General features: G+C 48.1%; 1 protein-coding gene across 2 annotated transcripts in view; it reads left to right on the top strand.

The window, feature by feature from the left end:
• The window catches only part of NRF1 (nuclear respiratory factor 1), a 131,491-nt gene that overhangs the window by 69,850 nt on the left and 34,008 nt on the right, over window positions 1–27,633 (top strand). For both annotated transcript variants that reach the window (XM_030581161.1, XM_030581115.1), the window contains exons 8-10: window positions 5,247–5,348; window positions 12,909–13,066; window positions 18,579–18,703. In XM_030581161.1, coding sequence (XP_030437021.1) covers window positions 5,247–5,348; window positions 12,909–13,066; window positions 18,579–18,703 — 385 coding nt within the window. The remainder of the gene's footprint in view (window positions 1–5,246; window positions 5,349–12,908; window positions 13,067–18,578; window positions 18,704–27,633) is intronic.

Below are 27,633 nucleotides of genomic sequence, written 5' to 3'. Positions count from 1 at the left end.
TAGGGCTCTCGCGTTCTATGTGGAGAGGACCAAGCCCTTCCGCAAATCCGCCCAACTTTTCGTGGCGGTAGCGGACCGCATGAAGGGGCTTCCTATCTCCTCCCAGAGGTTATCCTCATGGGTAACGTCCTGTATCAGGACCTGTTATGACTTGGCCCACGTCCCTGCGGGACGGGTGACTGCGCATTCCACCAGGGCGCAGGCGTCGTCGCTGGCTTTCCTCGCCCGTGTGCCCATCCAGGAAATCTGTCGGGCAGCGACCTGGTCATCGGTCCACACCTTTGCTGCCCACTACGCCCTGGTCCAGCAGTCAAGAGACGATGTGGCCTTCGGATCTGCAGTGCTCCATGCCGCGACTTCTCACTCCGACCCCACCGCCTAGGTATGGCTTGGGATTCACCTAACTGGAATGGATGTGAGCAATCACTCGAAGAAGAAAAGACGGTTACTCACCTTTGTAACTGTTGTTCTTCGAGATGTGTTGCTCACATCCATTCCACACCCGCCCTCCTTCCCCACTGTCGGAGTAGCCGGCAAGAAGGAACTGAGGAGCGGGTGGGCCGGCAGGGGTATATATAGAGCGCCATGGCGGCGCCACTCTAGGGGGCGACCTGCCGGCCCACTGGAGTTGCTAGGGTAAAAAAAGTTTCCGACGAACGTGCACGCGCGGCGCGCACACCTAACTGGAATGGATGTGAGCAACACATCTCGAAGAACAACAGTTACAAAGGTGAGTAACCGTCTTTTCCGTCAATCTAGCTACCATCACCTGGGGAGATGGTGTTCCTTCAGTGACGGGCAAACCCCCTTCTGTCACCACAGGCTGCATCTGCTCTCCAGGGTTATGCCAGCAAAGCCTAGGGCGTTGTAGCTGTGTCACTACAGTCCCTGTGGTGTAGACATGACCTTAGTATGGAGCTGTCACGGAGTCACCGGGCGATGCTCTGGAATTGCTCCCCACCAAGCCTGTCAGGACTTTGGGGAGCCTCCTCTCCCTTGGAGCAGACTTGTTCAGGGCAAGAAGCTCACACAGCTTCACCTCCTGGGTCTCTCCTTGGAGCATTCAGCATCCTCTGCCCCTCCGTGCACTTCCCACAGCGAGTCCGCCCCAGCGGGGTCCTGGGGAAGCCACCGGGTTCTGCACCCCCACTTTGCAGTCAGACGCGACTCTCAGCCAGCCAGTAAAACAGAGGTTTATTCGATGACAGGAACAGGGTCTAAAACAGAGCTTGTAGATACAGCGAACCAGACCCCTCGGCTGGGTCCATTCTGGGGGGCAGTGAGCCAGACCCCCAGGTCTGCCCTCTACCCTTGACCCCAGCCAGCTCCAGACTAACAACCCCTCCCAGCCCCTCCTCTCTCCTCAGCCCCTTTCCCGGGCCAGGAGGTCACCTGATCCCTTTGTCTCCAACACCTTCAGCTGGCACCTTTGCAGGGGAGGGGCCCAGGCCATCAGTTGCTAGGAGACAGAGTGTCAGGCATTTAGGTGCACTGGCCCTTTGCTCTGCCAGATACATAAGAACTGCCATGGGGACACTGAGGCACCAACACAGTATTCAGAGAAAACATTAAGAACTTTCCCAGTTGGTCATATCTCTCCCCCCTTCGAGACCGAACTGAGCGAGGTCACTCCAGCCAGTGACCTGGGGAAGTTCGAACCCACCAAGGTTCCCATGGATGCCCCAGCATCTCTCCCATCCCTTGGTGTGAGTTACACCAGGACAGTCCAGTCTTACGCCCTCCCTTAGGTCGGGTGTGCTTGATGGCACTTGCAGGCCGCATGTGGGAAGGTTTATGCAGCCCACACCCTTTGCCACCCCAGTATCCCTGGGCTTCAAGCTGGGATTGGGTCTTTTCCCAGCACTCTGGTCTGTGATTCGGGCTCCCTTGGTTAAGAGCCCCCATCTTGGCCTCTGCCAGCTCTGGGCTTGGGCAGCCGCTTCCCACTTTGTGGCCCAGACACAACACCTCTGCCGTCCCCCCTTGCACTTTCCAGCTTTTACCATCAGTCCCACCTCTTTGAGGCAGCCCAGCCCCCTCTTCACCTGGGACACCTGTTCCTCCCAGGTCTGGCTAAAGATGCACGTTATCAGTGTCTGCCAGGGCCAAGTTCTCCATCCCTCTCAGCTTGTCTAGAATCTCCCCAGGCCTAGGCATGGGGTCGGCATCGGACACTGTGATGGCTTTAAGCTTCTGATAGCCCCCATAAAGCCAGATCATCCTGTCTCGCTTGGGGATCAGCCCCATGGGTGAGGCCCATGGGCTGTAAAATGGCTGGATCCCATCTAAAGCCAGCATGTCCCTGACCTCTCTCTCCAGGTTCAGGGGTCCCCTCACTCTCCTCCCATCCAGCTGCTCGAAAGGGAAGAACTCTGTGGATTCCTGGGGTACCACCAGCTGTCTCCCGATTCCCCCCAGTTCTACTTCCCCTTGGGGAGCCCATTCCCGGGACAGGAATCCCTTCTCCTGCAGGACTCTGTCCCTGCAGCCTTCCCCAAGGGGGTTTGCAGCCCTGTGGCCAGCAAGTTCCCTCAGCCTCTCCAAGGAGGGATCCCTCTGCAGCTCGGTCTGGGATTCAGCGGCTGGGGCAGGGAGTGGGACCTGCTCCCTCTCGCTGGCTGGACCTGGGGTCACAGCCCCCCTGAGCCCTGTCCCTGGTAGCTCCCTTCCTGCTGTGTAATCACTTCCCAGCAGCACGTCTGGACCAGGCAAACCTGTTTGGCAGCTGACCTGCCCTGCCCAGGTGTCCCCCCACTCAGTTGGGGTCTCAGCTCCCCCCGTGCTCAGCGCTGCCCTTGCTGTCCCAGTGGGGGCAGGCTGCGAGCTCTCTGCTCTGGTCACAGCATCAGAGCCAGCGTGAGCCCCCTCTCCGGTGTGCAGGGGGGCGGGGAGCATCTCTCCCTCCCACTCAGCCCCAGCTGGTTACAGGTAGGCAGGTATCCTGAGCCCTGCAGCCCCTCCCCCCTGCCAGCCAGGTCATTTGCATTTTCACTGACCATTTCAATCCTAGCCAATTGGTTCCCTGGATTTGAATTCAAACCCTCGGCCGTTACAGGAGCGGGGCCTGGATCCTGTCCCATGGGGAGACAGTCACCTCCCAACAGGGCCTCCCAGCCGATATCCTGGAGAACCCCAACTACCAGCCAGCCCGACCCCTTCTGGGTCTGCACAGGGATCTGGGCCATAGGCAGGGCGAGGGGCCTCACCCCAGGGAACTTCACCCAAGTCCCACAGTCCCTCAGCATCTGGGGCTGCACCACCACAGTTCTCTCTGTCCCAGGGTCTCGCCCCTGCAGGCATGTTTCCCCACTGACCCCTGGGCAGCCCCCTATGTTTCTCTGCTCCACCATCACCAATCCACGCTGCTGCTGCTTCTCCTGCAGCTTTTCCTCTGGCTCTTCCTTTCTCTCACGGTCCTCTCGCTCTCTCGGGCTCTGCTCCCATCCCATCCGTCTCCAATCTCCTGATGGGGAACCCAATCGTGAAGACCCTCGTCTGACTGGGGACCAGACTCCCGGGGATGCCTGACTGATGCTCCAGCTGCTCTCAGATCCTCTTGTAGCCCCATCTGGGCCAGGAATCTGCTCCTCAGAGCGGTGCTTCTCCTCCAACTGCACGATTAACTGTGCCTTGGTGAACGTCCCTATGCGTAACCCTCTCTTTGTGCACAGGATCACAATGTCCTTCTCAAGGAGATGGTGATAGGCCATCATTTCACCATTCCCAAGTGGCTCTGGACTCACAGGCCTGTGTGCCCTTGGCTCCCCCATGGTTTCCAGGAAGAACCACTGGTGTGCCAGCCCTTCTCGTGATCACCACCTCTTTGCCAGGGTCGAGCTGCAGACTCCTCCGCCCCTGGGACTGCTCCTGCAATCCCCAGGGGAACTCTGCTACTGCAAAATCCTTCTCTCTCCCAGGGTCGAGCGGCAAGCTCCTCCGCCCCTGAGACTGCTCGCTGCAGTCCTCAGGGGGACCCCGTTACTCCAACAGTCCTTCTCGCTGGTCGCACACTCCCAGACGTTAACCACCCCCTGAAACCATCCCTCTCTGAGCCTTCAGCATGCCTGGTCCTCATTATCCCTCCTCTGTTTTACTGCTCCCCAGTCACTTACTGCAAGCAGTGCCATTCACGGGGTGCAGTGCATCCCACCGCTGCCACCAGTTGTCACGGAGTCACCGGGCGATGCTCTGGAACTGCTCCCCACCAAGCCTGTCAGGACTTTGGGGAGCCTCCTCTCCCTTGGAGCAGACTTGTTCAGGGGAAGGAACCCCCCCCCAGCTTTACCTCCTGGGTCTCTCCTTGGAGCATTCAGCATCCTCTGCCCCTCCGTGCGCTTCCCACAGCAAGTCCACCCCAGCGGGGTCCTGGGGAAGCCACCGGATTCTGCACTCCCACTTTGCAATCAGACATGACTCTCAGCCAGCCAGTAAAACAGAGGTTTATTCGATGACAGGAACAGGGTCTAAAACAGAGCTTGTAGATACAGCGAACCGGACCCCTCGGCTGGGTCCATTCTGGGGGGCAGTGAGCTAGACCCCAGGTCTGCCCTCCACCCTTGACCCCAGCCAGCTCCAGACTAACAACCCCTCCCAGCCCCTCCTCTCTCCTCAGCCCCTTTCCCGGGCCAGGAGGTCACCTGATCCCTTTGTCTCCAACACCTTCAGCTGGCACCTTTGCAGGGGAGGGGCCCAGGCCATCAGTTGCTAGGAGACAGATTGTCAGGCATTTAGGTGCACTGGCCCTTTGCTCTGCCAGATACTTAAGAACTGCCATGGGGACACTGAGGCACCAATACAGTATTCAGAGAAAACATTAAGAACTTTTCCAGTTCGTCACAGGAGCACAAGATGGCAACTTTGCTACCTCTTCTCTTTCCCCTCTGCCCCGCTTTCCCCCAATAAAAGAAAAGGTGCTCTCTGAGCTGCTGGGAGTTGGCCCTGCTTGCTGCTGCAGACTCTCTCTTTGCCTTTGAGGGGGTGAAGGTAACTTCCATACCTTACCGGGCTGCTAAGGATGAATTCATGTTTGTAAAATGCTTTGAAAAGCAATAGCCCTATATGTGGTAAGTGCTAGGTATTAATAGTGATCAGTGCGGGACACTGTATTGCTCAGTTTTTCCTTTAGGTGATCTGGGGTCTAGAGGACTTGGGTGTCCCTTTAGCAGAGATGTAACTGTGGATTCCTGAGGGGAACAATGATGGCGGGAGCTGCATTTTGACGACTGTTTTGTGGTGGTATTTTACAGGTTGGCACAGGTGCTACAGTTGCCACGCTGGCCGATGCCTCTGAGTTGCCTACCACAGTTACCGTTGCACAAGTCAATTACTCTGCAGTAACTGATGGAGAGGTAAGGATGTGTGGGTCGTGTTTATGTTTCTCAGGTATGTAGCACATGCTGTGGTTGTGTGTATCTAATGGACGTTGCTAACACACTTGCATTTTTCACACTTACCGTATATACTTGTTCATAAGCCAAATTTTTTAAGTAAAAAAGGGAAGCACCAGAGAAGGGGGTCGGCTTATGAACGGGTACGGAGAGGCAGCGGTGGGACACAGCCCCTCCCCCCAACAGAGGGAACAAGGAGAGGCAGCACAGCCAGCAGAGCCAGAAGGGAAGAGGTGGGGCCAGAGTCTCTCTGCTTCTGGCCACGCTGTTCTCCCCGCAGCCTCTGAAGCAGCTGGAGCTCAGGGGCTGGCAGGCTGCACCCGTGCTGCTCGGCCCTGCCTCTCAGAGCAGGCAGTGGCCGCACCGCCCGGCCCAGCCTGCTGGAACATGCTGCAGCCGTGCTTCCCAGTCTGGCCCATCACAGCAGCTTCTGCAAGGCCAGAGACATCCTCTCCTGGCCCTTCCCAGATAAGGTGGGAAGAGATGGGATGAAGAGAGTGTGGGGGTCCTGGGCTAGGGGTGGGGTCATGGGGGATGGTCACAGGGGTTACTCCCCTGACCCCCAGCTTCTCCCCCACAAAAAAATTTCCCCACCAGTTGCTGTCCTGACCCGTCAGGGTAAGCAGCTGGTGCACTGGGACACTTTGTTTACTTAGGTTTACTTTCGTGCCTGCAGACGCTCGAGGTAAACAAACCATCTCAGCCCACCAACAGCTTATCCTGATGGCCCGGGAGCCAAAGTTTGCCGACCTCTGAAATATAGGTTCGGCTTATGAACAGTTATAAAAAGTTTCCATTTTTACTTATCCATCTTGGGGGGGTCGGCTTATAAATGAACTAGCTTACGATCGAGTATATACGGTAAGTCTTTACTGGGAATGCAAAAGCCTAGTGCCACACGCTGTCGTGTTAAAAGCTGAAATCAACATTAACGCAACGTTGTCATTGATATTTTACATGGGTCAAAGTCAGAAAGTGCAATGTTATGGTAATTGTGACTCAGGGTGTTGTGACAAAGTTCCTCCTCTACCTTGGTGGGTCCTGCGCTTATTTGCAGATTTGCTCACCTCAGTAATCTCCCCCACAGTCTGGATCAACTCCTCCTGTGTCTGATCAGGAGTTGGGAGGTTTGGGGGGTACCTGGGCTCACCCTCTACTCCGGGTTCCAGCCCAGGGCCCTATGGATTTGCATAGGCCCTGGGCTGGGCCCTATGGATTTGCAGCTGTCTATAGTGCCTCTTGTGACAGCTGTGTGACAGCTACACCTCCCTGGGCTACTTCCCCAAGGCCTCCTCCAAACACCTTCTTTATCCTCACCACAGGACCTTCCTCCTGGTGTCTGATAATGCTTGTACTCCTTAGTCCTCCAGCAGCACAGCCTCTCAGTCTCAGCTCCTTGTGTCTCTTGCTCCCAGCTCCTCACACGCACTTCCTCTCCTCTGGCTCCTCCTCATCTGACTGGAGAGAGCTCTTCTTAAAACCCAGGTGCCCTGATTAGCCTGCCTTGATTGGCTGCAGGTGTTCTAATCAGGCTGTCTGCCTTAATTGGTTCTAGCAAGTTCCTGACTACTCTAGTACAGACCCTGCTCTGGTCACTCAGGGAACAGAAAACTACTCACCTAGTGACCAGTATATTTGCCCTCTACCAGACTCCTGCACCCCACTGGCCTGGGTCTGTCACAGTGTGTGTATGCACAATTACTAGGAGACCCTAAGTGCCGAATTTCCAAACTTTTGTACATGTAAATCTCAGTCATAGTGTCTATTGGAATAATAGCAGATGTATGTATTCTGTATGCAGCTATCCAGATATACTTATTCAAGTGCTTTCTGGATAACCCTTGAGCCTAGAGCACCAGTCGTCATTAAAGCAGGGGGATTAAGGTTTAGGACTTTCTGAGTCAGAGCCAGGAACAGAATGCAGTGTGGCCTTGGGCAAGCCACTTAAATTCTCTTTGCCTCAATTTCCCTATGAGTAAATTGGGAACACTTCTCTGCAGCACCTCCAAGGGTTATTGAGACTTAGTTACTGTGTAATTGGCTTGCACTTTCCTCTGATGAAGGGCAGTGTATAAATACAGAGTAGTATAAATGTTAAAGAAAGCACTATCCAGTACAGTACATTCATTTTTACTCATTTATATATTTGTCAACTAGATTTTTCAGACTTGGCAAAGCTGCATTTCCCACTGAGGGCTTGATCATGCCAAGCTTTTAAAGAGGAAGCACTTAATTTTACAGTGCGAAAAAAAACCAACAAAAAGACCCCTATGTAATTTCCTTAAATCGAGAAACAAAATGCATTTTGTATAAAGAACATTCCTATAACTCAGACAGGTACTGGAATTGCCTTTCTCGGTTCCCTCTGCCCCCAACCTTCCCCCCATTTAAGTTAAAGAGACTGCTGTTTCACTGCAAGTTGTTGTCCTCCCTTTTGGACAAGTGCCTAGGTTTCTCGGTGAAGTACCATCCTTGTGATGGAGTGGAATGGTCCACCTGTTCTGCTTCGTAAGGATAAGGTTTTCATGGCAATAGGTGGCAGCACAAAACAGCTTTGTTCTATATTAAAGAGCTTTTGCAGCTGAAAAAAATGAATAGACACAAGCTGTTTGTTTGGGGCTCTGGCCTTGAAAAGCGCTTCATATTCGCTAGAGGGTTTTCAGGACCTGTTATCTTTAGGCCTTGGGGAAGATTTTCAAATGCACAAGTGGCAATTAGATGCCTAACTTCATTGACTTTCCATGAGAGTTAGGAGCTTGTCTTTGAAGATCTCACCCTTGTCAACACAAAGTTCTAACCAATTTATTAAACAGCTTAAACTTTTCTCATGTAGACAGACTGTAGTTTGGTGGTGGACCTCTTGTAATCCAAGTGTCTGTGTTCTTACCTGGGGTTCCCCTCCCAGTCCAAGCTAGCACCTCACACTCCATTACTGTCCTGGATGATGCGGCAGAAACCTTCCTCCCTTTCTGGAAGTTACTATCAGCATCTGGAGATCTGAGCCTTTTCCTTTGTTAAGGAGACTTTGTCAAGGCTGGTAGGCAGCATCATGTGATCTACCTCGACCCTCCCCTTCTCTCTGGAATTCCTGTTCTGTCTCAAAAAAAATAAAATAAAATAAAATAAAAAAATCTCTGCCGTCCACAATCTCTTCATCTCTCATTCCCTCGGTCTCTGGGCACTTTAAGAAACCTGGATTACATACACGCCTTCACTCCCATCACTGCCTCTGTAGCCACTTTCTCGTGCAGCGCCAACTTCTTGCACACACCTTGTCTCTTGGTGTGCCTAGAGGAAATGGTGGGAGTATTATGCTTCTCTCTCACTACGTGCCACCATGCTCCCTGAGACCAACAAAACCCTTTGGCTCTTCTCTACCATCCTCCTGATTCCTTCTTATCCTCCTTCCTCTCACATTTTGACTCCTGGCTGTCGTGCTTTCTCTCATTGCAATCTCTTCTGCCTCATTTTCGGTGACCTCTGCTTCTGCATTGATGCCCCATCTGATCCTGCAGCCAATCCCCTCATCGTCCTCTCTCCTCTCTAAGGTGTCACAAGTACTCCTGTTCTTTTTGCAGATAAAGACTAACACCGCTGCTTCTCTGAAACCTCTCCTCTTTGTGTAACCTTCACCCTGGATCAGCGTTCCAGTTCACCAAAATGGCCACTCCCTTGACCTCTTCACCACACACTGCTTCTGCTCGGAGCTTTTCATCATCAAGTTCCCCCTTTCTTTGACCATCACTTCATCTCCTTCAACACTGTACACTTGTCTCCTGCCTTCCCCCCTCCAGCCCAGATGAGACCACAGTCCATTGATGTCAATGACTCTTCTACAACTTCCAGCTTCCCCCTCTCTCTTCTCACTATCTTTTGTTAACTCAGCTGAATCCCCCCACTCCACTATCATTCCTCCACTCCATGCACCTCTTACTCACAGCAAAGTCCGTTCCAACAACCTCCAACCCAGGTTCACGCCCACCATCTGCTTCGTCCATTTCTGTGCCACTGCCAGTGAACACACCGTAGAAAGTCTTGCAGCCATGCAGGCTTCCTTTGCTACAGATTTATTTTCTTCTTCGGTTCTGCACTCTTCCTGGTCAAGCTTCATTACTTTTTCCTGCCTTCTTGACTCAGAGGCCAACAATTGCAGCTGATCGTTTGCTGCCTTCGATTCCCTCTCCTGTACCCTCCAACATAAGATGTTGCTGAGGTTTTCAAAGAGAAGTTTGATGAGACTCAACACTACCTCCCTCCCATCCCCAGTACACTCTCCTCCTCCCCATTACCAACACGCAGGTGTCTTGCCTGCTTTCCTCTAATCTCTCCTTCTGCCTCATCCTTACCCTCCTCTTCTAATTCTTATCTGGCTTCCTCCCCTCACAATACAAGCCTATTATGGTCTCTTCCAGCCTAAAAAAGAAAAAGTCCTTGACCCCATCTGCCTCTCTAACTTACACCTCATCTTCCTTTCACCTTCAAACTCAAATATGGTCTACCACCGTTGCCTTTGAGTTCCTCCATCTCCACCGTTGATCCTCTTCCATGAAACTATTCTCTCACCGAGATATCTAATGGCATCTTCCTGGCCAAATCTCTACTCCATCCTCATCCTCCTCAACTACTGCTGCTTTTGGCTCAGTCATTCATCTTCTTGAAATCTACCTTCAGCTTTTGTGACTCCATCCTCTTCTGCTTCTCCTCCCACCTCTAGTTGTTTTTTCAGTCGGGATGGTGATTCTTCCCTCTCCCACTTTCTATTAGGGTCTCATAGGGCTCCATCTTTAACTCATTCTTATCTCTCTCTCTCTGCACCTCTCATCTGCTCTTCTGGCTTCTCCTGTCATCCTTACACCTTCTCACAAATCTTCTCACCCTCCACTGCTGACCAAACTCCCTACATCCAGTCCCTCATCTCAACCTGTTTTATGACATCTTTCCGTATGTCTGAACATCAGCTCGAGCTTGGTGTGACCAGAACTGAACACTTTTTTGTTTTCCTTCCCTTTCTTCACTGTTAATGCCCTCTTCCTCCCCGCAACCAGCCTTGCAACCCGGGAGTCCTCTTTGACTCCTCCCTCTCCCTTGCTCCACATCTCTAGGCGATGCACAAACCTTGCTGTGGTTTCTCCCATACCGTTTCTAAGACCCAGCCTTTTTTGGCTCTGTATAGGGACGTTAAACTTTCAACCATCCCTTTCTTGATACTGGAACCACTTCCCCTCTGGCTTCCTTGATGACTGGAAGGGTGAGTGATGCAGGCCCAGAAAACACAGCTGTTAAAATTAGCTTGCGCTTGCTTCCTTGTTGTCTAAATACCTCACTTCTCCCCTGCCACATTGAATCCTTCCACTGACCTTTCTTTCTCCACCACATCAAATTCAAGATTCTTCGCATCACTTTCAGCAGGGGCAGCTCCAGACCCCAGCACGCCAAGCACATGTTTGGGGCGGCATGCCACGGGGGGGTGCTCTGCCGGTCCCCGGGGAGAGCGGCAGGCGGCTCCGGTGGACGTCCTGCAGGCGTGCCTGCGGAGAGTCCGTTGATCCCGCGCAGCTTTGGTGGAGCTGCGGGACCAGCGGACCCTCCGCAGGCAAGCCTGCAGGAGGTCCACCGGAGCCGCCGGATCAGCGACCGGCAGAGCGACCCCTACGGCATGCCACCGTGCTTGGGACAGCGAAATGTCTAGAGCTGCCCCTGACCTTCAGGGTCTTTTCTATGTGACCATTTTGGTATCTGATCGAGCAGCTCTCTCTACTCCACTAGAAAGGCTAGCCATCTTCAGCTGTTCGTTCACTTGCCTCACTTCCCCCGCATCATCTTTGCACCTTCTTCCACTCCACCCTTTGTACATGGAACCATCCCCCTGGAATGGTCTCCCTGAACTAATACATGTAGCCACCCCATCCTTCTACTGATCTCTCATTGAACTCTTGCAAAGACGTGATCCCTCAAGGAAAATGGCAACTGATAATGGCTAGAGGGCTTCCTGACATATGTATACTATATATAGATAATGACCTGAGACTCTGCTTCAGCCCTCACCTCTGACACCATGGGTAAGAGGATACTACAAGCTGAAAGAAAAAGCCTTGCCTAGGTGGGTTGGATTAGGTCTGATCTAGTAGATTTCTTCCCTTTCCATGTCAGGGGTCTGTGGAGCCTTTCCTGATGATCAGTTGAATGAAACATTTAAGCACCAGCCAATCAAGGAACTTACGCAGCTGGGAGCGGGCATGGGTCTGAGAGAGGAGGAATTTTCTCTTATAAAATGGTCCACAGCTCTTTGAAGGTTGAAGAACCTTCATCTTCTGATTCTATGATCTTTTGTTCCTGATGCTCATTCCTGCCTCCCATCCTGTTTGTGACCAAACACACATTGATACATGTGAGGTCCCAACTGGAGGAGTATAGACTGGGATGGAGAGTGATCAGCTAGGAGAAGGTGAACTCTGTGGCAAGCACAAAATCCTGTATGCATGTAAATGTCCTTAGTTAAGAGAGAATGAGTATATTGAAATAATTAAAAGATATGAACAGAACTATTTCCAAATGTGACTATTATTTGTATTGTTCATAAGATCCCTAGTCGTGGACCAGACCCCCTTGTCCTAGGCACTGTGTAAACACACAACAAAAAGACCGTCCCAAAGAGCTTACACTCATGTCCAGAGTGATCGATCTTGTAGGGGTCGATTTATTGTGTCTAGTGAAGACGCAATAAATCGAGCACTCACCCGTCGACTCTGGTACTCCACCGGAGTGAGAGGCGGAGTCGACGGGGGAGTGTCAGCAGTCGACTTGTCGCAGTTAAGTAGCTAAGTATGTTGACTTCAGCTACTATAGTCACGTAGCTGAAATTGTGTAACTTAAATCGATTTTCCCCTTCCCCCCCCAGTGTAATCCAGGCCTAAGTATAATACAAGAGAAAACAGATGGATGTGGGCATACAAATGAAGGAGTACAAGGAAATAATGAGATAACATTTTGTTCTGTGTTTATACTGCACCTGGATCTATGGTGCATGACTAGGGATCCTAGACACTTTGGGCATACAAATAATTTAAAAATAATAGGTACATCATCTGTGGGCATCATGACAAAGGAGAGATTTGGAGGATAACAAGGTAGTTTTTGTACCTTTGGAGGGGGTTTCTCCCACGTGCGTGGGACAGTATAGGAGAAATCACGAATGCAAGTGTTTGAAAGTTCATAGGTAGGCGATGGAGGCGGGCATCCTGGGTCGATCAGAAGTGGAAGTCAACACCTTGATAGTGAATGAGAAGTGATTGGATAGTTTCCAAAATGTTCCCTGCAGCTCGGTTTCTAAATTGCTCCCAAGGCACCTCTTTTTTCCACTAGTGGTGCTCTCAGGGTGTTGTGTACAGAAGAATCAAAGCATGTAGGATTTTTCAGAGACATCTTGACGTGTTTGACTTTCCCCTTTTAAGAAGTAGCCACCCAGCTGTGGGAAAGGTTCAGGGAAACTGAACTTTTCTCTTTCTCTCTTCACCCAACTAGGTGGAGCAGAACTGGGCAACGCTACAGGGGGGTGAGATGACTATCCAGACGACGCAGGCTTCGGAGGCCACGCAGGCGGTGGCATCGCTGGCAGAAGCAGCAGTGGCAGCATCTCAAGAGATGCAACAAGGAGCAACTGTTACCATGGCACTGAACAGGTACATGTGAGAGGAGGAGCCATGGGGACTGAATGGGGTAAGGTCACTGAAAGAGGGAGACCTTTCTGCCAGATTTGCTATCCCTCACGATGAGGGCAGTGCAGAAGCCAATGATGCATTTGGAAGAACGTTGTCTGGGGTCTTTCATAGAGATTTTTCCATAGAGAATTCCCAACCCATCCATGCCAAAGCATTCATAGATCATTTCCTAGTGTCCCATTGTAATATGAGGAAGCTCACAGAAATAGAAATGTGCTGTCAGGGAAGGTACATGTAGTAGCCATCCCTCTTGTCCCTTGAATGTCCACTTACAGCGGATAAGAGCTATAATGTGCTTGTAGCACTTGTTAAATAAGCAGCTCCATTTCTCTGTCAACATTATTGAGGGCTCCTCTGTTAAAGGGATGACATTGATTTAACCAGGTGGGTGGCAGTAGGGTCTTCTCTAACATGAAATTAGAATCTCTCTTCCAGGCTAGTTGCTGTATTTCTCTTGTGTTTGGTTCTGGAGCAGGGAAGCTGAAATGAGCTGCCTGGGTAATGATTTCTCCTCCTGCTTGGAGAGCTCTTGGCTTAGAATGAGCCCTGTTGTTGGTTATTTGCAGAAGAATGTTTTGACGGAGGGTATGGACTGCTGGTCTGAGGTTGAAATAGGAACCTTGCAGAGGTCATTTTGAAAGATATATTGAAAGACTATTGAGAAGGGGATTTGAGTGAGAAGAGCAAGACTGTCCCAAGCACAAGGAGAGGGAAAAGGATCCAAAGGGCAGGGATATTATTGCCTGAACCCAGCTGGGTTTTCCTACCTGGTTTATCTTATATTTGTGCTTTGCATTTGCACTTAGCCTCCTTGTTTTTGGAGTCGGTTTATTGAACAGGGATTGATCCTGCCAGAAGAAGAGCAAAGCATGAAATGTTAGTGTAGAGCTCCAGAAACCTCTTCTGCAGACCACTTGTTAAAACAGCCACCTTCTTACCAGCTGCATTCCACAGACTGATTCCACACTCCTGTTGCAACAGAATCCAGGGTTAGCCCAGAACTATTTCCCGGGTGTGTCAATCAGATCACTCTCTCCTTGCCACCCCTGATCCCATCTCTCCCCCTTTGGTACCAAACAGTGTCACGCTTTTAATCAATGGGAGAGGTTGCTGCCGAGTCTCTTGAAATGCATTCTTCTCATAGGCTGAACGCAATGCCTCTGTGTTACTCCCAGCAAGAGGCCAGGACTGGGATCTAGATTCAGGTATCTTTTGGAACATGGTCACGTATGCCACTGTGTTATATTGATTAACTTTATCTACTGATAAAAGACTTGCTGTCTGTAAAATCACTTTTTAAAAAACCCTGGGTGACTCTTTTCAGGAGATGATATGAAAAACGATTGCACCCCCCCGCAAAATATTCATAACATTGTAGTGAAGGCCTACTCTCACACAGTCTGCCCCTCCCCGCTTGTAGGATGGCCACTTACAGTAGTATTCACAAGAACTTTCTCTGGTGTACTTTTAAATGAATAAACGGCTAGGGTTTTGACCATTTTTGTAGATTATTCCACTGCCTAACACATCTCTGTATCAGGAGCGGTTTTCAATATGGAGATCAATAAAATTCTGAAAAAATATATACATTGATAGAGTCCATCGAAACAGTGAAAACTGAACATTGAATTCTGCCAAACCTAGTCATGTATAATTTGTCTCTTTCTCACGCCCAGATCCCACAGGATAGCCACTTTTAGGCAGGTAGAAATTAAATAACAGAATTAACTTCTGAAAATCAGAATCCTTAGTAGAAATAACTATTCTTCCTTTAACTCTAGTAGCAATCCCTGGGGGTCGCTGCAATACCTCTCTCTTTAGTCAGCTTTGTATTTCAGGAGGGAGTGAGGGAACCTGCACAAGAGCCTCAAAATGTGAGGTGAGGTATTCAGTAAATGTTTTGGCTGCTCTAGTTAGATGTAGGAGATGGGACCAATGTGCACTTTTGGGAAAATACAAAGCCCAGGCCCTTCTGCTGTGACAGTGCAGGTTGCTTTCTGATGGTAGCAGAGTAATAGTGCCTCAGGAGGTCTTGTTAACAAGCTACAATGCAGCTGAGCTGACTCAAATGTTTATCACGTATAAGGGAGAATGTGGCTACCTGCAGAAACTCATAAAAGTGTTGAGATGTTGACATTGGGAAGTGTATTCGAGGGTGGGAATATACTGATTTATTTTCCTCAGGGGCTAGAGGTGTGATTCATGAAAGTCCTGAAGACTTACCCACACTTTTACTTTGCATCCCTCATGTAGGCTTGTGGCATTGGCAGCCAGCCTACACAGCCCTACAATACACCTCTACCTCGATATAATGCCACCTGATATAACACACATTTGGATATAACTCGGTAAAGCAGTGCTCTTGGGGGGCGGGGCTGTGCGCTCCAGTGGATCAAAGCAGGTTCGATATAACGCAGTTTCATCTATAACACGGTAAGATTTTTTGGCTCCTGAGGACAGCGTTATATCAATGTAGAGGTGTACTATTCATTAATTGGCCAGAAGTCTTATTCTGGATTGACTCAAGGAGCATAACCCTCATTCACCACCACCACTTCCTTCAGCAGTCCTGGCAGTGAGCTGAGATTTCCCACCTGTCACTAGGCCTTGAGGACACCCTGGTCCTTAAGAGCTGGCAACTATTACCAGCTTTTGGAAGGTTTCAACCTAATTTTAGCACAAAGCTGCCATCGCTCCATCGGGTGCTGGCATGGTGTCTCCAGGGGTACCTGGTAGAGTGTCATTGTAAAGAGCAAGAAGTGTGCAGTTGTGACAAATGAGGCAATCTCTGTAATCGGTTTAGGGATGGGAAGCAGAGGAGCAATTTCCAGCAAGAGAGGATGAGGGGGAGTGCATGTAAATGGGTGCATGCTTAATGTACAGCCATTTGAGTTAATAGATAAACATTTGGGGAGATCAACATAAATGGAAAGTGCTTTTGTATAGCAAAGCACTATTATTATTTTCAGTGATGCAGCCTTCACAGTTCCTTGGGATGTTAAATTGCCCTTGAAAGTGGATTTAAATAAGTGCTTCTCATGGCTGGGAGGCTGGGCGGCTCCAGCAAGTGAAGGCTTTTTATTGTAGCTGGTCTTCGCATGCTATAAATACCTTTATACCGGTGCAGATTCTCAGGAGGTGTGGCGTACTTCCTAGGCAAAAGGAAGTGAGAAGGCAAGAAAACAAAATGGTATGGTCAAATAGCAATGGGCGGTTTTGTGAGCCAAACAGACATTGTTTGGAATTGAAAATCCAGCCCAAACCAAGTCAGTTGGAAAGAACATAAAATCTATGATGGAAATTAAAACGGTCAAGAGGGAAGGACATAAAAACAAATAACACTTAGGAAGCATGCAAGAAAAGGGGTAAGTTCATTTGCACTACCATGGAGCAATTAAGGAAGATCCCAGGGAAGCTAAATGGCTTCTTTGCGCTGATCTTCACTGCAGAAGACGTATCTGCTTTTTCAGGTAATTAAGGCGAGGCACTGTCAGATATTCAGCTATCTGAAGAAGAGGTTCTGGAACAAACACATGAATAGCAACAGGTCACTCTGCTGCTAATCTCTTATTAAAATGAGCTATTAAATCACAGAGCTGGAGGGTAGCAAACTTTTGGCCTTGGATGAAAGGAGCTGAAGAGATCATGGGAATAACTGACCAGTGAGCCTTACTTAAGGGTAAGGTGAATTGGCTGAAACAATTATTAAAGGTAGAATTACAAAACACGTAGGAAATTGTGTTTTAATGAGGAAAAACTAATATGGTTTATGTACAGGAAGATCCTGCCTCTCTAGTTTGTTAGAATTTATTGCGTGTCCACAAAGTAGTGCATAAGGGAAAACCATTTGCTGTAACTTACCTGGGCTTTTCAAAAGTCCCCTGCAAAAGGCTATTAAGGAAACTGCATGTGCCTGAAGAGGGATTTTAGAATAGGGGAAATTAGAGCTCGGAAGGGCCAATTGGGTCATTTTATAGAATGTAGGGCTGGAGGGGGCCTTGAGAGGTCATCTCTAACCCAGCGCCTTGTGCTGAGGCAGGACCAAGTAAACCTAGACCATCCATGACAGGTATTTCATTAACCTGTTCTTAAAAACCTCCAGTGATAGAGATTCCACAGCCTCCCTTGGCAGCCTATTTCAGAGCTTAACTACCTCATAGTTAAGACATTTTCCCTAATATCTAACCTATAGCTCCCTCGCTGCAGATTAACCTGATAGATTCCTACCTTCAGTGGACATTGAAACAATTGAGCACTGTCCTCTTTCTAACAGCCCTTAACATATTTGAAGACTAATCAGGTGTGTGTGTCATGTGTCCCATTCCCCCCTCGGTCTTCTTTTCTCAAGACTAAACATCCCCAGTTTTAGTTCACTTGTTAACCTTAATAGGTCAGGTTTTCTAAACTTCTTCTCTTTTTTTGTTGTTCTCCTCTGGACTCTGACCAGTTTGTCCACATTTTTCTTAAATTGTGGCACCCAGAACGACACAGTAGCTGAGCTGAAATCTCACCCATGTTGAGTAGAGCAGGACAATTACCTCCCATGTCTTGCATATAACAGTTTTGGAACTGCATCACATTGTTGGCTCATGTTCAGTTTGTGATCGACTGTAACCCCCAAATCCTTTTCAGCAGTACAACTGCCTAGCCACTTATTTCCCATTTTGTAGTTGTGCATTTAGTTTTTATTTCCTATGTATAGAACTTTGCACTTGTCTTTATTGAATTTCATCTTGTTGATTTCATCCCAATTCTCCAGTTTGCCCCAGGTCATTTTGAATTCTAATCCTGTCCTCCAAATTACTAGCAACCACTCCCAGCTTTGTGCCATCCGTAAATTTATAAGCATACACTTCACTCTTGGAGCACCCATGGAAAAAAATTAAGGGGTGCTTAGCACCCACTGGCAGCCAAGTTCTCTCCCTCCCCTCTCTGTGCCTCCTGCCCGCTGGCAGCCCTGCCAATCAACTCCTCCCCCTCCCTCCCAGCGCCTCCTGCACTCCACAGAACAGCTGTTCAGCAGCGTGCAGGAGGTGTTGGGAGGGTGGAGGAGGAGCAGGGATGGAGCATGCTGGGGGCTGGGAAGAGGTGGGGAAGAGGCGAAGCGGGGGCAGGAAGAGGCACAGTGCAGGCCAAGCAGGGGCAGGACTGTGGGGCGGAGCAGGTGTGGGGGCTTGGAGGAAGGGATGGAGTTGGAGTGAGCCCGAAGCAGAGGAGGGGATCAAGTACTCCCCCGGGTAGAGAGAAAGTTGCCATGACCCACCTTATAGCAATTTCATCTAGACCTTCTCTCACCTGTCTTCCACTATATGTTCACTACACAATCATTTCAGTTCCTTTGGGCTGCTGAGAGCTCTCACCCCCCTGGCATGTGTGATCTCCTTCTGTGGCACTTGGTTAAAGCCAAACACATGAGAGCTGAGTTACTCTTTCTTTTTCTAATCATTCTTTTTCTTGTCCCTTCCACCTGCAGTGAAGCAGCCGCCCATGCTGTCGCCACGCTTGCGGAAGCCACCCTTCAAGGGGGAGGGCAAATCGTCCTGTCTGGTGAAACTGCCGCAGCTGTGGGAGCGCTTACTGGAGTCCAGGATGCTAATGGTAAGAGTAGATAAATATTTAATTGAATTTCATTTTGGTTTCCACTTCAACCCTCAAATCCTGACTGACGGGATGAGTCAGAACAAACCCAAACTATATGAGAAACAAAGGGAGAAAGTCCCAATGTGAGCTGTTACAGACCAGGAGTTTTGCTTAGCAAGAAGGTCCTGTTGATCCCCCCCAAGGGAAGGTTACCTGGGATGTTGGGCTTTTTTGCTGTAAGGAAGGCTTCACCACTATGCAGTGTCATGAACCAGGTTACACCTCTTACCTTTTAAAAAGGTCTTTGTTAGCCTTGGAATTTGAGGTGGCCTCGGAATTTGGCTGAGAGTTGACTGCAAGGGGATACCTTACAGGGTTTCCTTGCCATCTGTGGGACTTTTTCACATGCTCCTCTTTGGCTGTTGAACTATCACTATGATGCTGCGTATCTGTGCTTTGGTGGCACCTTCCACGCTAGTGAATGCATCCCTACTCTTTCTATTTTCTTCATAGCACAATTCGGGCTGTTGCTTGCTTTCCTTGTAGGCCTTTCTGTGGTACACCTCACAGTATCTGAGTGCCTGTTCTGAGTGGCGTCTACTGTAATTAACCAACCATAATTGCTGCCTTGGTAGGGTTATTAATATTACCAAAGTGCCTAGAGACCCTAATCAGAGTCCTTTTGTCCTAGGCAAATATCAGCATTTGTAGCTAATACTAACTAGCCACATGTAACTGTCCCATGGTCTTGTTCTGCCTTTGCTCAACTGCCAAGGTAAACGAAGCTTTGCTTTCCGAATTCAGGGATGAAATGCATTAGTCATTAAAAATACTTGATAATGCAATCGAACTTCTGTTTACCTGTCTGCACCTAAGAACTGTGTGACATGTGTTCAGTTATATGGAAATGCAGCTTTAAAGGATTGGACTATTTTAAATATTATAAATGCCAAAGAAAAAAGTAGTGGATTACCAGGTTGCAAAGTGATGGCCATTGTCTTTTGGTCTGTTCCATACCTAATACAGCACCTTTAATAGTTTACGCCTTATGTTTGACCCACCTAGAAATAATTGGTTAGGAATGTTCTTTGTGTTCTAAAACATCACCATTCTGTTGTCAAAGAATGCAATGGAAAAAACAATAGCAACTTTCACTAATGTTGCATTTGGCTTTGTTGCTATGGAGTCAACCAGCCTGAAGGGGTAGCACAAATTAACCTGCAAACCATGTTTCTGAAACTGTTAACGAGGATGCTATTCCCCTCCAAAAGTAAAAGAAGCCGCAGAATTGTGTTGGGTAGTGCTCTACCAGCAACCTGGTGCGAAGGTTGTAGGGAATCCATGTTTGTCAACATAAGGGCCCAGAAAGAAGTGACCTGTTGTTTTCAAGCTTCCAGGAAGGTTTTACCATCAGTCAGATTGAGAAAAGCTCATTGGTGTCCCTTTTAAGAATAAAAAGTGGGTTAGCAAATCTGTCAGGCATGTTCCCTTTGATCTGTTCCCAAAGTCCTTCCATGCTTTAGATTCCTCTGGACAATTCCTCCCACCCGCCTCAGGACCTGAGTCACTCTACCTCATTCATCCAGCATTAAAATCATTTTAATGTGAGATAGTCTCTTTCCTAAATGCATTGTAAATCCCATCTGATTTCAAAGTCTGCTATAAAAACTGTTTGCATTATTTTTCTCTACGCAGAACTTCACCCGCAATCCCTCCCCTTGTTTCCTCTCCTCTCTGATTGCTGTAATCTCTAGTGGCATTAAAGGGAAGGTCTTTGTCTCTGCAGTAGTCCTCGGAAGCACCATGCAGTTAGTTTTATTATGTAACCAGCTAATACGTCTCCCTATAGGGATGGATGGCGACTTTGATATCAATTCCCGCTGTCTACCCAGACTGCCCTCCATCCCCAGACAGGGGAGAGGAATTTTCAACTTCCATATTGCCATTCAAAATTTGTTTCACCCTTCCCCACCATATGCATCTAGCTTCTTTTAGTCTGAATTCTCCTCTGGTTTCAGGGTAAGGATCTGCCGGGGTATAAACATTTACTCATCTGATGCAGCCAATCAGTATAAGCTGTTCAGAATGCAATTCCATCAGTGGGAGATTAAATGTGAGTGATTGGATGTGATTGGCTGCAGCAAGGAGAAGGGGGATATATCTTAGAACAGCAACTGAATTAACCTGAAAATTCTCCTTGCCCAGTGATTCTAACAAAGACTGAACTTATTAATATTTCCAATAAATGTTCCTCTCTAAAAGTCCGTTACCCTTCTCTAGCTCCTGTCATGCCAGAATACCAAAGCACTTTACAAACGTTGATTTCCATACCTCTCAGGGAGGTGGTGATGTGAAGTTTGTTACGGTCATTGTATTGATAGCGAAATGGAGACAATAGTGTTTAACTGACTTGCCCAAGGTCACACAGAGAGTCATTGACAGAGCAGGGAATAGAACTCAAGTGTCCTAACTCCTATTCCTTTATTTCAGCCACTAGATGTAATTCTTCCCTCCTTGCTTGGTTGTGTTATGTCCCTCCATTATATTGTTGTTTTTCCATCTATTGTCAGGAAGTGATACCCCTATTTCAGGAGAAAAAGGCTGATTATAAGGGGGAAACTTTCCTTTGTACTTAGACACCTCAGGAACTAGAGCTGAATTCAGTATTGCCAGAGGTAGAGTGGCTGGTACTGTTGCTGAACTGAAAAAGGGCTGTGGATAATGTTATGAGCAGTAACATTTATAGCTAAGGGAAATCAAATCTCCTGCTTCACTGCAGTGTAAAACTGTCTCAGTGCATGATGGGTTTTTCCTTCTTCTGGAGTGTCTGGTATTGTCAGTCAGGATACTGGAGCTGATGACCCAACAGTCTGAGCTGTTGCCTCAAAATCCCGTGTTCTTAAATAATTGGAAAGAAAATATTGCAATATTCTAGACAGGCAAATGGAACTGTAGTGACATCTGTGTGTAAAGCTGGCTGGAATTGGAAAGGGCTCTAATAGGAGAAAATGGACTGCACTGCAGGCATAGGGCAAGGGTTAAAACACCTGCTAGCATGCAGAAGGGGAAGCATTTTAATTCACATGGAGATGCAGTAGCTGATGATAGGAGCCTGACCAAGCCTGTGTTTAGATTAGGGCTGTCAAGTGATTAAAAAAATTAATCACGATTAAAAAAATTAATAATGATTAATTGTGCGGTTAATTGCACTGTTAAACGATAAAAGAATAAATACTATTTATTTAAACTTTTTTGGATGTTTTCTACATTTTCTAATATATTGATTTCAATTACAGCACAAAATAAAAAGTGTGCAGTGCTCACTTTATATTGATTTTTGATTACAAGTATTTGCACTGTAAAAAACCCAAAAGAAATAGTATTTTTCAATTCACCTGATACAAGTACTGTAGTGCAATCTCTTTATCATGAAAGTTGAACTTACAAATATAGAATTATTTACCAAAAAAACTGCATTCAAAAATAAAACAATGTAAACTTTTAGAGCCTGCAAGTCCACACAGTCCTACTTCTTGTTCAGCCAATCACTCAGACAAACAGTTTTACATTTGCAGAAGATAATGCTGCCAGCTTCTTGTTTACAATGTCACCTGAAAGTGAGAACAGGCATTCTCATGGCACTGGTGTAGCCGGCATCGCAAGATATTTACGTGCCAGATGCGCTAAAGATTCACATGTCCCTTCATGCTTCAACCACCATTCCAGAGGACATGTGATGACGAGTTCTGCTCAATAGCAATCCAGAGCAGCGTGGACCAACACATGTTCATTTTCATCATCTGAATCAGATGCCACCAGAAGGTTGATTTTTCTTTTTTGGTGGTTTGTGTTCTGTAGTTTCCCCATTGGAGTGTTGCTCTTTTAAGACTTCTGAAAGCATTCTCCTCATCTCGTACCTCTCAGATTTTGGACGTCACTTCAGATTCTTAAACTTTAGGTTGAATGCTGTAGCTATTTTTAGAAATCTCGCATTGGTTACCTTCTTTGCGTTTTGTCAGATCTGCAGTGAAAGTGTTCTTAAAACAAACAACATGTGCTTGGTCACCATCCAAGACTGCTATAACATGAAATATATGGCAGGAATGCGGGTAAAACAGAGCAGGGGACATACAATTCTCCCCAAGGAGTTCAGTCACAAATTAAATTAAAGCATTGTTTTTTTTAATGAGTGTTATCAGCATTGAAGCAAGTCCTCTGAAATGGTGGCTGAAGTATGAAGGGGCATACAAATGTTTAGCATATCTGGCATGTAAATACCTTGCAATGCCAGCTACAAAAGTGCCATGCAAAAGCCTGCTCTCACTTTCTGGTGACATTGTAAATAAAAGGGCAGCATTATATCCTGTAAATGTAAACAGACTTGTTTGTCTTAGCCATTGGCTAAATAAGAAGTAGGACTGAGTGGACTTGTAGGCTCTGATGTTTTACATTGCTTTGTTTTTGAGAGCAGTTATGTAACAAAAAAAAAATCTACATTTGTAAATTGCACTTTCACAACAAAGAGATTGGATGATGGTACTTGCATGAGGTGAATTGAAAAATATTATTTTGTTTTTATCATTTTTAAAGTGCAAATATTTATAATAAAAATCATATACACTTTTATTTCAGTTACAATACAGAATACAATATATATGAAAATGTAAAAAAGCATCCAAAATATGTAGTACATTTCAATTGGTATTCTATTGTTTAACAGTGCGATTAAAACTGTGATTAACCGTGATTAATTTTTTTGAGTTAATCACGTGAGTTAACTGCGATTAATTGACAGCCCTAGGTTAGATGGATAGGGACAGGGAGAAAGACTCTTCAAGATTGTCGGAAAGGAGAGACTGCAGCACAGCCAGGCAGTGCACTTCCCATTGACTGGATCTCTTCACGTTTCAGTAGGGTGACCAGATGTCCTGATTTTATAGGGACAGTCTCAATTTTTGGGTTTTTTTCTTATATAGCCTCCTATTACCGCCCCCCCCCATCCCCTGTCCCGATTTTTCATATTTGCTGTCTGGTCACCCTATGTTCCAACCTCCCTTTTTAAATGGATCTAGGGCTTGAGATCATCTTTGGTTATGAAGTTTCTCAATGAGGTTTCATTTTTAAATATTGGAGAATTTTGTGCCTGCATATTCTTTAAAGAGGGCCATAACTGTACACCGCCTTGGCCAGGAGGTATAATATGCCAAAGGCAGACCAGAATCCCTGCCCCACAGAGCTTAGTCTAATAGCATCAGTGAGTCCATTATATAACATTTTACCAACACAGAGCGGCCAGTGGTCATTACAGCTGGAAGGCTTTGCAGAATAAATGGCTTTTTCAGCAGTCTGGAAGAAGAGGAAAGGTTGTATGAGTTAACTTGTAGGGATTCCCAACTACAGAGCGTGCGTTAAAAAACACATGAGTTTGAGAGCAGGATAAGGAGTTGGGGCTGTCAGGAAGGAAGCCTGCACTGATCTTAGAGCAAAACAGCTGAGGGCAAACTGGGGAACTAATTACAGTGACTTGAGCTGGGTGCAGCCAGTGTGCATCTCCAACCCCCAAAAGATCTCTGCTGATGCACCTCAATCCTGACTGGTAGCATCCCCTGCTCTTCCATTCCACTTATAGCTTAGCTGATGCCCCTCAGTTCTGCCATGTAGACACTTCACTTTTCCAGTCTAGGCATCTGTGTGGCTAGAAGGACAGCTCATCATGCTAATTTGTCTGCTGGTGTTCTGTCCTGGGTGCAGATGGGCAGGAAGATGAGCCTGCCAAAGAGATGTAAATTTCTCAATAACAATTTTCAGCATGACCGAAGTGAGACAGGCTTACAGGCGAGGGCGAGGCAGGATTATCAGGCTGTGATGAAAACAGGGAGAGAGCATTAGGCCTGTTTGACGTGAGTAAAGGGGGATTATCAAGCCTTGTGCTTTTGCAAACAAAGGAAATAGGCCTCTGTACAGAAGCATGCCTCACAAGTTAGCGTAGGGTAAACAGGCATTTAGATGGTTATTTCTCATTTCAAAGGGGTGGGCACTTGCAGCTTTATACCACCACATGAGGGCAATTAGCGATGTGATTGAGATATAAAATCAGATGGAATGCAGCAAATTTCCTCTGCTTGCTTGAGGGATCTGTACTTCCGGGGCAAGATCAAACTAAGCAACAGCCACCAGGTGGAAACCTGTTTCTGCCACCACGTAAAGGGTTGTGCGGATGAGATCCAAGAGAGCGTCAGTGCAGCAGGTGGCCCTCCAGACATGTGGGGACAGTTAGGGTCTTGTCAGGCTCTGTACAAACTGTTACAATTCAAAGTGTGTCAGGGAAAGGAGCCTGGGGCCCATTGTGTGCATCACCCAAAGACCTAGAGAATGAAAATAAAGATCAAGGAGCTAATATGTACAACAGACTTGAAGAATGAGAAACTACCTATATTTGCCTTTGAATGCCTCAGGGGCAGGGAGGTGCAGAGCACTGATGATCTGGTTATTGTGGTGGCCCATGCTTATCTGGTTATTGTGGTGGCACAATAAAAACTGAAGGGAAACTTGCACATTAATCTTGTGTAAACACCAAACTACCTTTAAAAATATATTTTCCTTGAAAGTCTTAATTTCCCGGAAAATTGCCCAAATGGGGTGTTGAGCGCAGCAGGAGAATGGCCTAATTACAGATATGTGGACAAAAGAGAGAGGCAGAGTTCTTGTAGGGTCTGAGAAGAAGTAGTTTGAATTAATGCATTGAGGCGGGGGATTCAAACATGGTCTGAAGAAGTGGCATGGAAGATGATCATAGCAGATGCCTTCTGAATGGACCAGACGAAGGGAGGGGCCAGCATTTTCTGTGTCAGATGACTGGCAAAGATTTGCATTGGCTACTTTCTGCGTATGCTCTCTCACTCTATGCCTGCACTCCTTCCCCGCTGGCATCCAAAACCAGGAGAAACCACAAGGGAGACAGGAAGTCGCTTCTAGCATGATGAAGGAATTGCAGTCTTCTGATCACATGCAGCAAATAGCTCAGTGCTGTCTGCTTCCTCTGCTGCACTGACTCCCAGCACTTCAGTGAAAGATGAGCTACAACTGGGCCTTTTGATGCTCTGGTCTGAGGGTGGGAAGCATTGCCTGAGAACTGGCTCAGTGGCTGGGATCCCTATTCCACTGGCACCATCTGTGTTGCAGGGCCCTGCTGGCACAGAACAATGTTTGCTCCCCTTTACAAGGCAAACGCTGCCACTTTAAAACCCAGGATGCTGGATTGCATGTTCTTGTCACTGCCCCAACTTGCTGTTGGGCATTAATCTTTACCAGCGCTGATTGTACCCCCAGCATAGGCTGGCGATTTGGCACTGGGCTGCCCTCCTTTGCTTTGACAGGATAGAACTGGTGACGAGATGGCTGCTGCCGTTAATATGTCTCTGCCCATCAACTGGGGCTAAAACAGTCTTGCCGAGAACTCTACTGTGTACTGCCCTGGATACCTCCTTTCTCCTTTAATCCAAATACCTTGGTCCCCCAAAAACAAGCATGGGCATGTGGCAGACACGCATGCTCTAAGCAAGCTTTTCCTAAGGCCTTGATTACAACAGACAGGGAGGTTTTGTCTAGTGGTTAGAGCAGGGACTGGAGCTCAAAACATAGGTTTCATTCCTAGGTCTCCCGCTGTATGACATTGGGCAAGTCACTTACCCTCTGGGTGCCTCATTTTACTCTGGGTGTAATACCCGCCTGGGGGACTGTTGTCTTAATGGACTGTGCTGTGCTTTGAGATCCTTGGATGAAAGGTTCTTTATAAATGCAAAGTGCAGCAGATACACCTGCTTCCATTTTCTTCTTTCCACTATCATCAGCTTGGTGGGAGTGAGGAGTGTCACCTGCCAGTTTGGGTGCTTCTGTCACACAAATGACTCTGCCCCAGCAGCTCCCTTGAATTCTCAGGCTGCCTTTTTTATCTCTGCAACCTGTGTTTGAATCGAGTCATTTGCAAGGAGAGAGGGATTGGCCCTGTAGGTACATCTGTGGTCATCTCTTGCTTGGATTTGTGTTTAATTATCTATTGGCTGCAGTCTGGTACATTTTAAAGACACACACCTCTTGCTTCTCAGAGGCATCCCTGTGAGCCATCGATGGTTTACAAGTTTCTAGAGAGGAGGGTGAACTATCAGCAATTGGAAGGCCCCACCAAGACCCCTTTCAGCTTGAACGCTGCTTGGAGCATCTCTAGTATCTTTGGGGCAGCCCATGCCCTGCCAATAGTAGGGGGTGGAGTGAGGGCAGCCAGCTTCAGTAGTGTTACTGAGCATGCTCAGTACAAGCCAAGCAGCAAATCTGGGGAGGCTACCCTGCCTGCCCCCACCTCGTGTGTCCCCTTTCAGACTTTCCCATCAGTACAGTGAACTATATACCTTGTTTGAAAACATTGTTTCCCAACTCCCTGATGATCTTGTAGCATCTCCCCTACCTCCCTTCTCCCCAGGGCCGCCCGGGGGGGGGGCAAGAGGGGCAATTTGCCCCGGGCTCCGCAGGGGCCCCCACGAGAGTTTTTCGGGGCTCCTGGAGCAGCGTCCTTCACTCGCTCGGGGGCCCCAGAAAACTCTTGCGGGGCCGGGCCCCGGAGCTTCTTTCGCTCCCGGACTTCGCTGGCGGGGGGAGTCCTTCCGCTCCGGGGTGGAAGGACCCCACGCCATTGCATTACCCCTGAAGCGGGACATGCCGCCGAAGTGCAACCCGGTCTTCGGTGGTGGGGGGCCCTTCCGTTCAGGGACCTGCCGCTGAAGTGCCCCGAAGACCCGCGGCGGGGGCCCCCCTCCACCGAATTAGCACCGAAGAGCCGGCTGCACTTCGGCGGCGGGTCCTGCTTCGGCAGTAATTCGCCGGTGGGGGCCCCCCACCGCGGGTCTTCGGGGCACTTCAGCAGCGGGTCCCAGAACGGAAGGACCCCCCGCCGC

The sequence above is a fragment of the Gopherus evgoodei genome, chromosome 1 (assembly GCF_007399415.2).
Source record: "Gopherus evgoodei ecotype Sinaloan lineage chromosome 1, rGopEvg1_v1.p, whole genome shotgun sequence".
NCBI lineage: Eukaryota > Metazoa > Chordata > Testudines > Testudinidae > Gopherus > Gopherus evgoodei.
This window is presented reverse-complemented; position numbering and strand designations above follow the sequence as displayed.